Below are 18,417 nucleotides of genomic sequence, written 5' to 3'. Positions count from 1 at the left end.
ACCCCTTCCTATTGACCTCCCCAAAACACCCTCTTTTCCCCATTTTTTTGCATACCACAAAGTTACCTTCTTTTTCCCCCTTTTCATGTATACAAATTGCACCGAATCTTTTACAAAAGGAAGGAAAGAAATTCATAAAGGACGGTGGAATTACAAAAAGGGAGTTTGCAAAGCCACATCCAAGACGAAAAGGCCGCATTTGCGATGGCTCCTAAGAAAGCACAAGGTGCAACCTTGGAGGATCGTCTCCTAACATCCACGTGGACATCTCACCACAAGTCCAAGTCTTTCTTCCTAATTTTTATTTTACGTTGTTATAATTCAATCGTGTGTGGATGATTTTATAGAGATAGGATGTATTTTTCATCTTAAATACTTTGGTTAATTTAAAAGAATTAGCTCACGACGAAAGAGTTCGTCCATTAGTATTTTCAATCAAACAAACAAAATAAAGTGAGCAGAAGATTGATATGCATTTCTAGCAAGTATTTTTTGTGCATTTCAATGAATTAAACTTAGATTAATGTCCATATTTACAAAACGGAATTATGAAAGTACACTCTGATTAAGCATGAAAGAAATAAACCGCATATTGCATTATTGAATATCTTTTTTTGAAATGATTTGTAAAGAAAGTTATTAGCAATCGTAGAAAATTGCTATGACTACATGAAATAGATTTAACTAGGCAAGTGGTCAAAGAACTTAATTTAACGGAAGGGTGTGTAAGTTCTGCATACGACAAATTCATTCAGAAATGAAAGTAGTAAAAGGCTGCATGTTTTAGGATGAATCTTGTTCGCAAGTTATAGGATGATTAATTGGAATTAGGCTATAACCTAACCTATGCTTGATCTTAAACCGAAAAGTTAGGGTTTGAAAATCAACTTACGCATAGACAATGAGTCATGTGGTTATGGAAATGATAGCCTAATTATCTTCAAGAATAGACAGGTTAAATTGGCATAAACCTGAACACCTAAAAACCACATACTAGTCTACGGGTGGAATCTTAGATTAGTGATCCCTGTGGATTGCTAGATAAGCCTTTGGGTGGATTGTGGATAAGCCTACGGGTTGGACTTTATGTATTTCAAAGATTAATATGATAACCTATTAAAAAGGAACTTCTTTTACATTGCTTTTTTATGTTAAGTGCTATGATTACATGAAGGAACCAGTGTGCCTAACGGGCTAATTAAGGAAGCTGATTGATACATGTCCAACTAAATGTGTTAGGTAATTAATAAACTAAAACAACCTGAGGAAAGTGCGGAGGATGTGGCCATAGGTCCATAGGTCCATCCTATGGATGGGTGGTCCCGGTTGGCCGGGAACTTTTCTCAATCAAGTTGGATAGTAGGAAGATCGTTCAAAGAGCACAAACAACAAGAGCATTGACCTAGAGTTATAACTGATCCCAATTTACGTTGTTTTAGGGGAACGGAATGGGACTATACCTTACAGCAGAGAGGTTGAGCTTCGCATCCCTCTCGTTTCCCATTCTCCTTGAACCAAGTGTAGCGTGAATCCGCTTCGGACTTGGCATTTCTGCGTAAAGTAGTTCACTTGGGTTCGACGCTAGTTGCCATAAGAAAATGACCAATATAGAAAAAACCCTAATTCTGGTTGGTCCTAAGTGGGAATGGTGGGAATACTTCCGCTACATGGTAGACGGGAGAGTCCTAGATTGCAAACCCCATAACCTTCCATGGGAGTGCCGAGCGAGGCTTTCTAGACATCCTTTTTAATAGGCTGCTAAGACGTGTCCTAAAGATAACAGGTGGACACGTTACAAATTAGTAGAATATCCAACACTCAAATAATGATTCAATTATCCCAATGGATGCAAATGCAAATGGGAACCAAGGAAGCTAGGGAGAAAGCTCAATCAAAAAATAATATGTCAATCCCACTTCAACCACCTAATCAAAATGGCTAAAGTCAATGAATCATTGGATGAAGGGACATTTCCATTAGTCAATATGAAGTAAGAGAGACTTCACAAAGATTTTATGACTATTTGGGCAATATGAATGGGGCTAATCCCCAAGCTTATGGGCTAAATCCTCAACTCTCTAGAAGTTCTCTACCATCAAGAAGTTTCACACTAGTTCTTAGTCACCTTTTGGAAGGTATCATCTCATTTTAGAGATTCAATGCCTATTAACCATGAGCAGAGGATTTTGGGACAACAACCTTTTTATGAAAGGGAGTTGAAGGATAAAATCATTTTGGCAAAGTATAATGGCCAACCATCTTCATCATCTAATCTAGAGGAATGTATTTTAAAATTAGAATCCTATTTTGATATATTGCCTAGAAATGATGATATGAAGATCCACTTTGCATCATTACATTTGGAAGGGTTTGCACATACTTGGTGGAGATAATCAAGAAAGAGAACATACTAGTAGAGAGTTTGGATACATTCAAGACACTTATGTTCGAAGTCTTTGTCTCTCCTCTTAAAAAAGAGAAATTGGCACATAGATTGTATGGATTACAGCAAACGGGCCTAAGTGTATGGGATTATACAAACCACTTCCTCAAACTCACTATGTATGTAGAGAGAATAAGTGATAAACTAAATTCCACAAGTGTATGTATGGTTTAGAACCTTCCTTATCAAATGATATTATGGCCAAAAACCCTACCAATGTTTTCAAGACTATTGAGCTTGTGGAACATTATGGAAAGAAGTATAGAAGAGGGTCTTTATTTTAGCCAGTTATGGACAACCAAGGACTATTTTAAAATAGGGATAAGTTAGCAATGTTTATGGCAACAATTATGCATCATATGGGAGCTTAAGAGAGCCAAATCATCCATCATTTGATGCTTCAAGATCTCAAGGTAATTTCTGGATAGGAAATAGTCCAATAGTGGATTTTAAACAAGGGGACAACAAGTTTCGATCTACTTTAGCCAATGTTAATCCAAATTCTATTCCTATGGATCTCTACAAAGAAAGGAAATAAAAAGGCTTATATTTCAAATGTGGGGAGAATGATACAAATGATCATGTAACAAAGTGCATGTATACAAGAATGCAAAATCCAAGGTTCATAGTATGTTAGTCTTTGAAAACTCAAAGGATAACAATGATGAGGCCAATGCATTTGTGACTCCTACTAAAACTACTAAAAATGAGGATATTGAGGAGAAATTTAGGAAAGAACACTTTTATGATCTTGTTGACACATTTTCCTTTGATCCAGGTGGTAGTATTCCTTTTTATTTGGGAGTAATTCATAATGAGCTATGGGATTTCACTAATAGTTCCATTTCCATGGATGCTTTGGCAAGTTCTAAGAGCTCTAATACACTTCCAATGAAGGGTAATATTCATGGAAAGGATGTGTTTATCCTGATAGATAATGGCAATACACATAGTTTTGTGAATAAATTGGTTATAGACAGATTGAATTGTTTTTCCACTAATTTATAGTGGCCCATAAGAGTTTAAATAGCCAATGGTGAAAAAGAAATCAGCACTTAAATATGTCCACAAGTTTATTTATAGTTGGTTGAAAATTATGAACAAGAGTAAACCCGATTACTTTGGAAATGGGGCTCATACATGTTATACTTGAATCTTATTGGTTGATGACCTTAGGAAATATTACTATAGATTTCTCACAACTTATATGAAGTTTATCTTTATGGACATCATATCAATTTACAAGGAATCTCTGGAAAATCTGATTTACAACTTATTACCATTCAACAACTCAAGAAGGAATAGAAGAGGCACTTACAGATTTTTGTTTTATACTTGAATAAAGGGGTTGAAGATTAGTCCAAAAATTGAGTAGACTATTCAACTTTGCAGGCTCTTCTTGAGGAGTACAAGGATTCATTTGAAAAACCTATTTCATTACCTCCTAAGAGAGTAGTAGATCACGATATCAATTTGGAGTCAAACTCAAAGCCAATCAATAAGCCACTCTACAGATTCTCTAAGTGTGAGCATAAAAAAGTAGCCAAGTAAATCAAGGAGCTTCTAGAGATGGGTTTCATTGAACCTAGTTTTTCACCTTATATATCTTTGATCTTGTTAGTGAAGAAAAAACATAGGAATGATGTATATTGACTACAGGGATCTAAACAAGATCATAGTGAAGAATATGTACCCAATACCTAGAATTGATGATTTTCTTGATGAGCTCAAGGGGCCTAGATTCTTTAACAAGTTTGATTTGAGGTCAAGGTATCATCAAATCTGTATGCGAGAGGGTGATGCAACTAAAACTGCCTTTAGGATTGATCATGGGCTATACCATTTTCTAGTGATGTCATTTGGGCTTAGTAATGCTTGAACTACCTTCTAAAGTCTCATTAACAAGTTTTTATAGCCTTTGTCTTCCAATTTTTCCTAGTATTCTTTAATGACATATTGATTTACAACAAGAATCTATAGGATCATTTATCACATATGAGGAAGGTTTTTGATGTATTGAGGCATCACAAACTCTTTGGATAAGGAGAAAAAGTGCTCTTTTATGTAGACTGAGGTGGAGTACTTGGGCCATATTGTCAGTGAAAAATGGATATAGGTTGACGCTATAAGAAGGTGCAATGTGTTAAGATTGGTCAACACCTACTACCACTACTTCACTTTAAGGGTTTCCTGGTCTATTTTTATTTTATCATCGATTTATTAAGCATTATGTAGCTATTGCAACTCCTTTGACTAATAGGTTGAAAAAGGAAGCTTTCTTTTTAGGATGCACTTGTACAATATAGTAAGTTTAACTAGTTAAAGAAACTCCTTACTTTTGCTCCTATTCTAGTATGCCCAGATTTTTCAAAAGAGTTTACCATTCAATGTGATACCGATGGCCATGGCATAGGAGTTGTTTTATTATAAGAGCATGGAGTTATTGCCTTTGAAAGTTGTAAGCTTATAGATAAGAAAATGGCTATGAATGTCTATGACCAAGAGATGTTGGCTATCTTACATGTGATAAATAAGTGACATCATTATTTGTATGGCAACCGATTTAGAATTAAAAGTGATTATGGACCTAAAATATTTTGTCACTTAGTCCAATCTCATGCCTAAGTAGCATAGGTGGTAGCTACTCTAACTGAGCTACATAATGACTAGATTAAAGAATTATAAGAAGCCTATGTTTTGGATGATGAGCTTAGCTATATTTTTTACAAAATACAACAAGGTTCATGGAGAAAAGCTCACACTATCAACTTAAAATTTGCCTAATTTGGTTAAATGGTAATATTGTTATTCACTATATTTCTTCTTTTACACAGAAAATTATGGAGGAGTTGCATTCTTTGCCTTTAGCTAGAAAAGTTGGATTTTTTAAGACCTATGATACGATTACCAAAAGCTTTTATTGAAAGGGAGTATGGAAAAATGTTAAGGATTTTGGTATGAAGTGTATGTCTTGTCAGCAGAATAAGGATAGGATCCACAAGTTAGGTGGTTTGTTGTTGCATCCACTATCTATTCTTGCGAGTAAGTGGACCCACATTACCATGGACTTTATTACTGGTTTACCTAGTACCAAATGGGGATGGAATAGTATCTATTTATGGTAGATAGACTCATCAAGACATCCCATTTTATTCCTACCAAGACATAGTTTACTACTTCACAGGTGGCTAATCAGCTTATGGAGTAGATATTTATATTACATGGATTGTTACAGGTGATTATACATGACAGAGATTCAAATTTCATGAGTAACTTTTAGGTAGGTGATATTTCGCTCCATGGGAACTAATTTGGCTCCTACAACCTATCATCCATAGACTAATGGCCAAACAGAAAGGGTAAACAAGTGGTAAGAGACTTCCTTTGCTATTTCTTTCATGATGTGCAGCATATATGGGATTCTTGGTTGCATTTGGCTGAGTTTGCCTACAATAACTCCACTCATGCTAGTATTGGAGTTTCACCCTTTGAGGCTATGTATGGGTATAAGGTGCCCTTCCCACATAGATTTTCAATGAGAAAATCAATCCTCATGGGAAAGAAGATTCCAAAAGAATGGAGATCTTTCTTTAGAAGAGCCTTTAGAGTTCCAACAAGGAGAATTAGTTTTGTTGAAAGTATCCAAGTCTTGCTACTTTGCCTTGAAGAATGGATCTAGTAACAAGCTTGCTCATAGGTTTTATAGATCCTACAAGAACTTGAAGTTCATTTGAGACTTGGCATATAGATTGAAATTACCCTCTTCCACTAAGATTCATAATGTATTCCATGTTAGTCAATTCAAGCCTTTCTATGATGCTCTTGTAGATATAGTTGATGAGCTACCAGCTATAGATAAAGGTCTTATTTAGTATATTCCTGAGGCTATTATAGGTCAGCAGAAGAAGAAGATTTGGTCTCATTCTATCATTGAATATTTTATTAGATGGTGAGATTTACCACTTGAAGAAGCTTCTTGGAGACTCGAATCTATCTTAGATGAGTTTTCTTATCTACATGATGCATTAGTGGTGAGTGAAGCATAATTACTGTGGAGCTAATTACCGTGCAAACATGGTCTTGACAGCAAGCTATTTTAAAATATTTTTTATTCTACTAAATTTTTAGAAACATGCCAACTACATAGGGTCAAATTACTCTTTAAGTGCTACATTTCGACATGTGGCACGCTTCATTTGGATACTTTTACCAAAAGTATTGGTAGATTTGGATAAGCAGGGTCTATTTTTACAAAAAGATATCTTTTTCATTTTGAGTCTATTTTCTGTAGACTTAAAGGCTCCAAACTCTTTTAAAGATACCACGATCATGTATACAACTAAGGCTTATCTGCATATCTTCATTTGAGTCCATATATGTTCAATCTTTCATTCATTTTCATACTTTGTATAGTTAAAAAGAGAGTAGTACTTTGTTTCATCTATCCTTTCCAACTCTTGTAATTTTATTTTTGTAAGGACTTTTGGGGCAAAAACCTTTGGGACAAGATGGATTGTAAGAAGCTACAAAGATTATATGTTCAGTGTGGAATTATTAACAATACCTTGTCACACTAGCAGAGGTATAAAAGAGAGAGATATGTAAGTTTTCACATCTTTTGATACATTTATTGTCTCTTACCTCACTTTCTTGTTCATAGTTTCTATGGCTTCTCTCTCTTCTTTCATGTCCTTGTCTCTCCATTTCTAGTCTTTCTCTCTCCTCATCACTTTCGTCTCTCTCCTCTACTCTTCTTTATCTAACCTCTCAATTCTATTTTTGACAAGTGCATTGATTGCATTCTTCCATGCATGTTGCATTGCTGCTCAGCTTATTGCATTCATTGCAAACACCTCTATTAGTTCTTGTGTTGATAAAATTAAGAAAGGAAATAGAAAATGAATTGTGAGAAGCAAGTGATTGTTGCCACTCCCTATGTCATTCCAATGGATGGAAGGTAAGGCTATCAAGGGAGGCACTGACAATTTCACACATCCAATTATGGTCATGAAGGTTGGGTTTACTAAGGTCTCAAGTGGCATTGGTTAATATTGTGGCGTAGCCAATCTTGTAGCTTTGTAGCTGCACATTGTTTCCTTTTAATTTATATTGGTCAATGATGGGGAAACTTGGTTCTTTTACATGGATGATCATGATGATGCAATAGAGATACAATCTCTTTATGTTTTAGATTTGATGATAATATTAGAGCTAGTAATAGCAATGATAGGGATATATCAATAAGGCATCACAATTGCTCAACTCTAACACAACAAAGGTTGGGTACACTTTGCATGAAACCAAGTTGCAAGCTACATGATGAGTGAGATTGTTGCTCAATGATGAACTTCTAACACCCAACATTGTGATTCTGCATAACTTTCAAGCTTCTTCTAGTGGTATGTAGCGCCTCACCTTTGAATCTTTGTGGAGAAGAATCAACTCCTACTTATAAGGTGGTAGGTGACCAAGTAATTAGACCACATTATTTTTCCTAAATGGCTAGCTATTGGATAATGATAGCAATTGTTTGGCATGAAGTCTAATAAGTCCATATTTGTGGGGATATTTTTTTCTTTACTCTTCACATTTGCAAGGCAATGAAATGGATTGAAGTTTGAAAAATGAATCTTTAGATGGTGCCTTGAAATACTTGTATCAATAGCCTCATAGTGCACCTCCTTTCCTAGATCAAGCTATTTATGGTGTGGGTAAAAAGCTTGCTAGTACAACTTATACACATATATGAATCATGATGCTAATTTGTCTCTCCATATGGAGGAGATATTTATGGTTGTAGGGTGCTTGGATCGAGTGATCCTCACAATCTTGAGCACATGAAAACCAAGAATTCACTGGCAAATGTGCCATACTTCTCTCTTTTTGTGTCGTTTTTTCATAGGAGTTTCATATGTGCCAATTGTCAAATTGCATGCTATATTTTTCACATGTTAACATAAATTCTAGTGGTACCGAATCTCAAAGTTGCAATCAAGAATGTAGCCATTGTGCACATGCTTCTTCCTACTTGTATAACACTAGTACTTGCAAATTTTCATCGCTTTTTGTGACCACCATTTGGGGGTTGGACATGTCGTGCACAAATTCATTCATTATGACATGTCATCAATGTTCATCCTTCCTTCACCCAAAAGTATTTTCCAAAACCTATCGTAGCTGGGTGAAGATAGAAAACTTGGTGTCAAGTTTGTCGTTTATGACAGGCCACTTGGAGGTGCCGGTGATATTGACCGTCATGCCTTAGAAAAAATTTTGCAATTCGAAATTCGTTTAAAAAAAACCCGAACCCGAAATTACTGAACCCAAGCCAAGGGCAAAGGTTGAACATTGCACCCTTCCCTCAATATACCATTATATTTCCATCACAATAAAATCACGACGTTGAAAATATGTACATTGTGCTTATTATTATAAGCATAAATCCTTCATTATCTATTAAAATATAAACGTTCGCACATTGGAAACCCCAAAACTGGCTCCCGCCGGTTATTCAACCGACACGCTGTCGATAAGGCAAAGCGGAGCACAAGGAATTTATCCAAAAGGGTCGTAGCCTCGACTAGCGCGCCCCCTCCCCCCCTCTCTCTCTCTCTCTCTCTCTCTCTCTCTCTCTCTCTTCCCCGCCCCCGCAGCACTCGCCGTGGTACTGATGACGATATCAGATTGCAGAGATTTGTACAAGATCGATGTCACGCAATTGATGTCGGCATAATGAGGTCACGTCGCGAGTTAAGGCAACAAGAGCATGACCGATTGCGGAACGTCTTGCAAGTGATTCACTTTTGTCTCTGAACTACGTGCATAGTCTAGACATGACACACTGTAAGGCAAGAGCTGCAACTCCAGAGGAGTACTCGGAGAGAGAGAGAGAGATCGCCGGTGTGGAGCTAAATGTCGCGAGTGAGCTGCAAGCATTCGTCATGCAACAGGTCTTTCGAGAGCGAGGCGTGCATGCTGCAGCATTATGCCGATACACATTCCACAAGTAAGAGACGACCCTGTCGCATCTGTGGGCGCTCTTTTGAGTTAACTTCCGCAATGGAGCAGCACTGTGCTGCTAGGCATACGAGTAACGCTACCCAACAAAGTCGTGGCACGCGCCAGCCCCCGCCGTCTGCAGCGTCGGTGCAAAAGGCGGCACCGCCAGCGGGGCATATGAAACTAGGCATCCAACAAGGTCGTTGCACTCGGCGTGCAGCGCTCAGGCAAAAGGTGGCGCCGCCAGATGAGCAATTAGAGTCGAGCAGGAGGAATATTCAGCAGCTCCTGCAGAGCATGCTGCTGTCCGCGTCAGGAGCTGGCCGCTCTACTAATAATCATGTCAGTAACTGCAAGTGTAGCGTCTCAGGTTACAGTACACGTGCAGCTGCAGGCTGTCAGGCCAGCTGCAGTTATAATACTGCAATGGTAGAGGTCTCCTGCAACGACTGCGGCCGCCACTTCAAAGGCATCGACGCTCTCCACCAGCATCAGTGGGACTCCCCCGACCATACGCGCGTCTCTCGAGCTCGCATGCCACGCCATGGGTACGACGCCAGAGAATGCTCTAGATGTTCCGCGGCGTTCGGGAACGCCATGGATCTGGAGAAACATTTCATGAACGTCCATCCCTGTAACTGCTCACTCGGGCTCTCTCTCTCTCTCTCTCTCTCTCTCTCTCCGTGGATCATCTTTAACTTGAATATTGATATGTTGTGTTCCAGTGAAGGAGCTCATACCCCATTTGTCAGAAGAGGACAGCCGCACCTGGCACCATATCTCTTCGAGTTTCACGTCCTCGTGGAGATGGAGGTCCTCGGCAGTACCTGACCGGCCAACCGTCCATAAAATATACAAGGTCTACAACATGGGCTGGAGGAGAAGACAGTTTGAAGACTACAGGAAACAGCTGAAGCACCAAATCTCAATACTAAGCATCAACAAGCAACATCAGGAAGAACAAGAGAAGGGACGAGAAGAAGAAGAAGAAGCGAAGCGCCGGGTGCTGGTCGACGGCAACGAGCTGTCTAGGTTCCATGGCACGACAGTGAGGTGCAGACTGGGGAGAGCGACAACTGCCGCACTGCACGATAATCATGGGCTGCATCATGGTAAGTTAGATGGCCGGCGCGATGCAGTGCATGAGCAGCTGTGCGCAGACGCAGAGTGCAGCCTGTGCGGGATACTGAAGCAGGGCTTCAAGACTAGCAAGTGCAGGGCGGGCGTCTTTCAGCGGTTCGGGAGAGGCATATACGTGACGGCCACGAGCAGCAAGAGCAACGACTACGTGAGGTGCTGCGATAATGATCATGACATTAGTAGCTCGGGTGTGGTATTAGGGTTGCAGAGGCAGCAACTGAAGGTGATGCTGGTGTGCAAGGTGCTGGCCGGGCGTGTGCACAAGTCCACATACAATATGAGCCACCTGACGTGCGCCCCGCCGGGCTTCCACTCCGTCCAGGGTGTCCCCGGCCCCGTCCTCAACTACGACGAGCTCGTCGTCTACGACGACCGTGCCATCTTACCGGCCTTCATCATCCTCTACTCCACTAGTGTATAGCCATATCTTATTCTCATATCCACCACCTGCGTATATCAACGACCGGGTTTATCCAATCATGATGCTTCACGTCTCGACTCCGGGATTATATCCTCCCACCCCCGAGCTGCATCATCTTACTGGGCGCTTACTTCATCATACTTTACCCGAACCCCTAATTATCTTTTTACATCCCCGACATGCTCCGTCTTACCCGCCACCAGCTACTTAATCATGTTTTCCTCCACTCCACTCTACTCCCCAGTCCGTAAGATATTTCCACGATCAACCCTCGTGAGTCACATGCGAGATTAGTGAATCACCTTCTTCAAGTTACATCTTGCACGTATCCTGATAAGCTTATAAATTGGACCTATTCTCATAAGCTTATAAATGAACTCATTCAGCAAGTGGAGCTCGAAAAGAGTATAGCCACAATTTTGCCATATGGCTTGAATCCCACATACCCTTGTAAATACTTTTCTTTTTCAATACACTATCGTCTTAAATCATGTTATGCTAGCATTGCTACTTAAAGCATATGTTGTTCCAATGGTAAGATGACATAATGGATCTTAACTTTTCACAAGGTATTCACATTTGTAGAGGATGAGTTTCTAAACCTAGCCTATTTCTTAAAGCTACCAATTGTTTATTGTTCTACAGAATTGATTTACTCTCATTAATACATTTAGATAATCATACTCCTCTTCATTGCCCTACACTACTCTTTACTCTCACCTTACTATGCCATGATTGTGTTTACCATGTTTTGACTCAAACTCAAGACATTCAAAGTCACAATTGTGTGTATTTGTCTCAAACATACAAAAGAACTTCAAATCCAAATGAAAAGCTCTCTTCCTTAGAATTCCCAACAACAATTAGTTGAATAGGGTGCCAAGCCATGGATAATGGCATGGAAGTAGGCAGTCCACTGGAGGATGCCTTTGAGGTTCCTAATATACAAGGATTGAGGTCGATGGAGGAGGGCTTGAAGTCGGCAGGTGGGGGAAGCCCAATGTTGCACATGGTCAGGAGGGTGCCCTTGCAGTAGGACAATTTGATGTCATGACATGCCTTGGAGAAGTTGCAAGTAGTGTGCTTGTGTGCCCCAACGAAGCCTTGCTTGGTCTTCTAGAGGCCACACTGTAGTGTGCGAGCCACGTTGTCCAAACTCTTGGCCTGGTGCCCCGACCCACCTTAGTTGCGGCTACTGCTCATTGCTACATCATGTGGCCATCATCCCCATGCTCCCATCTACCTCCACTAGTGCTAGGTTATTGCATGACATCCGAGCAAAGTCCTTGGTGGACGAATCACTACTCTCTATTGGAGGGGATCAATAAGTAGAAACACATCTATGCAGTGATTGGCACCATATGGTCTTATCTTTTGGTCTCATAACTTGGATGTATGTTGATGAAATACGTAGAATGTGAGAAAATTTAAGAATACTTTCACAATCATCCTTGGGGGAGTTAGATTAAAGCAATTTTGACTCACAAAATTAGATATTACCAAATAGGTAATATTTGATGAACACTACTGTAACAGGAATATATGCAAAAATATGCTAATGGGAACTATATACTCACACCTAAATGGCAGAGGCTCATTGTGGCATAGTTAAAAATTGAGGGAGAGAAGCTCAACACTCCATGATTGGATGATGAATTGCTTACACCTCGAGGGGTTCACTATATATATATTCTGTATATAAAGTGCATTCCTGGCCTATTTATAAATATCCTAATCTGTGAATTTTTCTTGAATAAAACACAACCCTTTTCTATTCAATTTGTAAGTAACCCCTTTATATGACACCCTTATGTATGTAAAAAATGTATAAAAATGGTGTTTTAAAAACCCCTTATTTTGAACTCACGTTATATATACATATATTCATGAGTGACCTCGCCCCCCTAGCCCCCCCCCCCTCGTGCTTACACATAGGTAATATTGAGAAAAAAGAGAACAAGCAACATAGTTGAGCTTTTGCTAATTTAGCAGAGGTGGACAATAACCATAAGAGAATGATGAACGAATCTCTAAAGGAAAAGCACAATAGAAGATGGAAGACAAGTGATAACATTACAATTAGTAGAGAGAAGATTTTCCTAATCAATAGTAGCAGCTATAGCCTTTGAAGAGGCTACAAGAAAACTTGGGGAGTTGTGAGCACATTAAAAAAGTTATAGCAAAGAGCTGTGAGAATCTTGACATGCATGTCTATCAAAAAATGGGGTGTGGTTGTTGTGATAGGAGGGTTGTGTGCCATAATCAAAGATGCACACCTAGTATAGCTAGGAGAAACAACCACCATAAAGAAGAAGAGGACTCAAATGATCTACTTTCTCTACAGGTGCCACTGCTACATGTGCTATAGAGACAAAACACAAGGGACCTTTAATCAATCCCTATACAAGAAAACTTGTGAAATGTAGGAAATCTTGTAATATTTCCTATGTGTGAATGCATGTATTCCCTATGTACAACTAGGGAATTACATTTCCTACATCTAATAGTAGGAAATTAAAGGTCAATATAGACTATTTTCTACCTTCTTTAAAAATTTCCTATATAAGAGTATACATGAATGTAATTTCCTACTTCTACTTGTAGGGAAACATAGGTCACTCAGAAGATTCCCTATGTTCTCTCAAAATTCCCTATATAACAGAATTATGTAAGAACGTCATTCTCCAATTGTAATGAAATTAATGAAATTGGATGTAACGTGTTCACCTGTTATCATGATCAGGACACGTCTTAGCAATCCATCAGAAAAGATGTCTAGAAAGCTCCGCTTGGCACTCCCATAGAATGTCACGGGGTTTGCGATCTAGGACTTTCCGCATTTGCCACGTAGCGGAAGTATCCTGGCCGTTCCCACTTAGGACTGCCGATCTGAATCAGAGTTTTCCCTAATGGCCATTTCCTAAATGGCAACTAGCATCGAACCCGATGTAACTAATTTACGCAGAAACGCCAGGTCCGAAGCGGATTCACACTGCACTTGGTTCAACGAGAATGGAAAACGAGAGGGATGCAAGGCTCGACCTCTCTGCCATAAGGCATAGTCCCATTCTGTTCCCATAAAACAACATAGATGAGGATTATTATAACTTAGACTCTAGTTCAACGCCCTTGCTCTTCATGTCCTTTGAAACGATCTTCTTGCTGTCCTTCATGATTTGAGAAAAGTTCCCGGCCAACCAGGACCACCCATCCGTAGAACAGACCCATGGCCACATCCACCACACTTTCCTCAAGTTGTTTTAGTTATTTAATTACCTACCACATTTAGTTAGACATGCATCAATCAGCTTCCTTAATTAGGCCGTTAGGCACTGGTTCCTTCACGTAATTATAGCACTTGACATAGAAAAGAAATGTCAAACAAGTTCCTTTTCAACAGCTTATCATATTTATCTTTGAAATACATTTATAAAGTCCAGCCCGTAGGCTTATCCATAATCCGCCCGAAAGCTATCCAGCAATCCACAGGGATTACTAATCCAAGATTCCGCCCGTAGACTAGTATGTGGGCCTTGAGATCCAATCCCAAGTCATGTTGGCCTCTTGTGCAAGGCGCGGAAGGCGAGGGATTTACTGCCAGATCCCCCCCTGACACCCAAGCATCCTCCTACTCCAAGTAGCGCTCAACGGAGAGTCCTCTTGGGGCGGGTTCGGTCCACCTTCCCGGTGTGGTTAACAACCCCCTTGGCTAGGATTAGGCAGGCAGTCGGGGGTAACTGAAGCTGCCACTCCCTTCAAGCCTTCAACCTAAAGCATTAGATATCTTTTCATCCTTTAATTATTTGAACAAACAAAGCAAACAGTGCTCTATACAACTGTTACAAGCACAATCATTTTCAGTGGTCGTTGTTTTGGCCAACTGCTAAGGAGTGAATCCTTCTTTCCAAATGCATCAAGCACTTGATCCGGGATCAATTGCAACTTGGCAAGATCCCCAAGGTTTGTTTGTTAATCCTTATATCCTTGGGTTAGGGCCATACCCTATTAACCCAACTTAACCAATACTTTAAGTTCTATTAACAGTAAACATGTTATTCCAATTTACTGATTGGTCTTTTGCTTCCAGGTAATTATCTAATTCCCTTATCTTGGTCACTTTTTCCAAGAAAGGTGTTATGTCAGGATGACTACTCATCCTCTTGCAAGATAAACTTGCGCAAGAATCTGCCAATCCTATTCCGAGGAATTGGCCATTCCCTTGTGATCAAATCACAAGATCATGCGACTCTATAACTTGTTGCATAAAAGTCGCATCTAATCCATGGGACTATTTTACCCATCAAATGGCATCTTCTAATCACGGAGTCATGATTAGATAGGGAACAGGGTTAGGGTGTCTTCATAACAATCTGTTCCTAATTGCACTAGGCCGATATTGTCGGTCCTAATGTTCCAAATTTAAATCGAGTTTCATCCTTTTAGTGAGTTATCATTAGGGTAAAAACCCTAGATCGTTTCTCGCAAGTATGTCCTATTGTCCCTACATTCCGTGAATGTGGGCAAGTCTTTGGGGTATAAGAGTTTCAGCTTTGGCAATAAGAGCGATTAGATCACGTCCTCAACGTGCTAAACCCTAGTTAGCTCTTTGGGATATGTTGCATTGATTTAACCCTTCTTGAACGAGTCCCTCGCGGTTTAGGTGTTTTTAGGGTAAACCAATTTACTTGTCTATTCTTGAAGATATTTACGATACCCTTTTCGTAACCACATGGTTCATTTCCTACATTTGAGTAGATTTACAAACCCTAGTTTTTGGTTAATATCAAAGCATATACTAAGTTACAGCATAACTTCTATTGAGTCTTCTAGAACATGCATTCAAGATTCATGCTACTAAGAATTAGGGTTTTATGTGAACCATGCAACCTTTTTCTAACTTCTTTTCTAAATGAGATTTTCGTATGTTGAATGAGCATTACACAACCTCTCATAACTATTTACGTAGTTGATTGAGATTTAAGCCAATTGACTAGAGTTTAATCTACTTCACGCAGTTTTAAGAACCATTTCCATGCCTTACAAATTCCTATGGATTATTAGCAACCTTCTTTTAATGAACCATTTCGAAGAAAAGATGTTCAATAATGTGACATGCGATTTATTTCTTCTATGCATAATCGAAGTGTACTATCATTATTTGGACTTGTAAAGATGGGCATTAGTTAATCTAAGTTCGTTACTTTGCAATGCATAAAAACCACTTGCTAGGAATGCATAGAGATCTTATGCTCTTCATTTTCATTCGTTTAATAAAAATGACCGATTCTTTGATCGTAGGATTTTCCTTTAAGTAAGCCAAGGTATTTCAATCGAAAGAGTGCATCCTACTTCCATAAATGATCTATGCATAATCGAAATATTATGACGTTAGGAAGAAAAACCTGGACTTGTGGTGAAATGTCCACATGGATGTTGGGAGATGAACCTTCCGTGGTTGTGCCTTGTGCCTTCTTGGGGGCCATCGCGAATTCGGCCTTTTCGCCTTGGACGTAGATTTATGATCTTGACCGTCTCCTTCGCACATGAAACTCCGTTTGTGATTCAGCTTCCTTGATCGATTCCACCGTCTTTCAGAATCGAGCTTTAGAAGGCCTTAAAGTTGCCTCCTCGAAGTAGGGAATGGATTTAAAAGACTTGAAACGGAAGGCTTTTAAAAGAAAACTGAGGTTGTAAAAAAAAAACTTTGTGGAATTTCTAGGTAAAGGTCTTCAGAACCCGTCTAGTGTGGCTTATGGGGGATGTAAGGGAAAGAAAAACCTAATTTTCGGGGATATAAGAGACCGCTTGAGAAGGGAAATAGGAAGGTTTTTTAAGAGCCTAGAAGTACATATGAATTTGAGTGGGGATTTCCCACGGGAAGGGTCTTTAAAACCCATCCTAAGGTGGGCAAAAGGACTTAAATTCCAACGATGAAGGGGTGTAAGGCAAGCTTGGAAAGGGCTTAAACTCCGGGGATATATATATATATATAAACCCACAAGGGAAGGCCTTATGAAAGCCTCATAGGAAGGGGCTTAAATGATTTTAAAGAAATTTTTTGGGGGGGGGAGAACCCACGGGAAGGGGGTTTAAATCCCCGAGAGGGGAGGTTATTAAACCCACTTGAAAGGGCCTTATGGAAGCCCACAAGAAGGGGGGGCTTCCTAAGGGGGGCTTTAGAACCTTCCCAAGAAGCTTCTAAAGCTTCTGGTGTGTCATGGAGACCCACGTGGAGGAAAGAGGAAGACGACTAATTACGACGGCTTTGTAGGTGGCAGAAATGTGGGACGGCGCAGGAGGCAGCCTCAGCTTCAGGTGGCGGCTAAAGTAGCAACTGGCGACTTTACTTTCCCTCTCAATGGCGGCATCCCGGCTCTCCCCAGCTTACTCCCTCTTAACTATAGCGTGACGGCTCTTCTCAATCTCTTCCTTCCTTGGCCTGGGCGGCAGCATCCCATCCTATATCCTCCTTACTCCCCCCCACAGGGGATTTTTATAGGGAAGGCAGAGGTACCTCCCTCTCTCCATGCGGCTCGATTGCATGGCATTAACCCCCCCATAGCATCCAGTGCGGTGCTTTGTCATAGCGCCTCCCCTCCCTCTCCTCTAGCATGACTGTCGGTTGGGGGAAAGAGGGAATAATTACAAAAAAATTTGCCATAAATCCAAAATTATCCTTTTGGCCTCCTACCAAGAGGAGGTTATTATGAAGAACGTGGGTTTTTATTAAACCTTAGTCCTAAGTCTCGATTGGCCCGTGGAGACCGTACTGTTCGTGACCACAATGTCGGTATTCCCTTACATGAGTATCACGGGGTTAAGAAATATTTTCAACGAAAATATTACATTGGAAGCAACCATATGGATATGAACCTAGATTTTCTAACCCCCCTACACATATGAACATGTTGCATGCACATACATGTGCACACATACACATATGAACATGTGTGTACATGCGTACACACACACATGAACCCCTGTTCACTTTTATTCATCAAAAGGCAATATTTAAATATAGTTATGGGTTTGTTTATCCTAGCACTAATGTCGAAAATGACCACCATGTTGCAAAAAGAGGAGGCCTCAAACCAAGTAGCTACATACCTATTTTGTGCAACATTACTCTCTTTTCTCTTACTTTTCCAGTGATGTAACCATTTAATGCATTTCATGTAGACATAGAATACTGTATAAAGGCACACATGGCAATGTTTGGATTAAAAACCTTATAGGTTCTCATATAGGCCTTGCATGAATTGGTCTACAACTCATGGTTAATTTAAGAACGATAGTAAAATACTAACCCTTCTAAGCTTAGACATGCCAATGTAAACATAATCTTGGTCTAGCACCTTATGACCCTTGGGTGAGATACCGTAGTATTTGGACTAATGACCTAGATTATTGAAAT

At 39.9% G+C, this 18,417-nt stretch overlaps 1 protein-coding gene across 1 annotated transcript; it reads left to right on the top strand.

Annotated features, from left to right (window-relative positions):
• Positions 1-9,299: 9,299 nt before the first annotated feature.
• Positions 9,300-11,397, top strand: LOC148041718 (uncharacterized). Its single transcript, XM_087696320.1, has 2 exons — positions 9,300-10,076; positions 10,168-11,397. Exons 1-2 carry the CDS (start codon positions 9,356-9,358, stop codon positions 11,001-11,003), a joined length of 1,557 nt encoding a protein of 518 aa, XP_087552446.1. The 5' UTR covers positions 9,300-9,355; the 3' UTR covers positions 11,004-11,397.
• Positions 11,398-18,417: the final 7,020 nt, after the last annotated feature.

Source organism: Lygodium microphyllum, chromosome 1 (assembly GCF_053477565.2).
Source record: "Lygodium microphyllum isolate KBCC chromosome 1, Lygodium_microphyllum_v1.1.10, whole genome shotgun sequence".
NCBI classification, from domain to species: domain Eukaryota; kingdom Viridiplantae; phylum Streptophyta; class Polypodiopsida; order Schizaeales; family Lygodiaceae; genus Lygodium; species Lygodium microphyllum.
This window is presented reverse-complemented; position numbering and strand designations above follow the sequence as displayed.

What these genes read in the sequence shown, in the direction of transcription:
- LOC148041718 (XM_087696320.1), top strand. Translation starts at nt 9,356, where the DNA reads ATGTCGCGAGTGAGCTGCAAGCATTCGTCATGCAACAGGTCTTTCGAG. An exon ending in TTTCATGAACGTCCATCCCT is followed by an intron (nt 10,077 to 10,167) that starts GTAACTGCTCAC and finishes GTTGTGTTCCAG; the next exon opens with TGAAGGAGCTCATACCCCAT.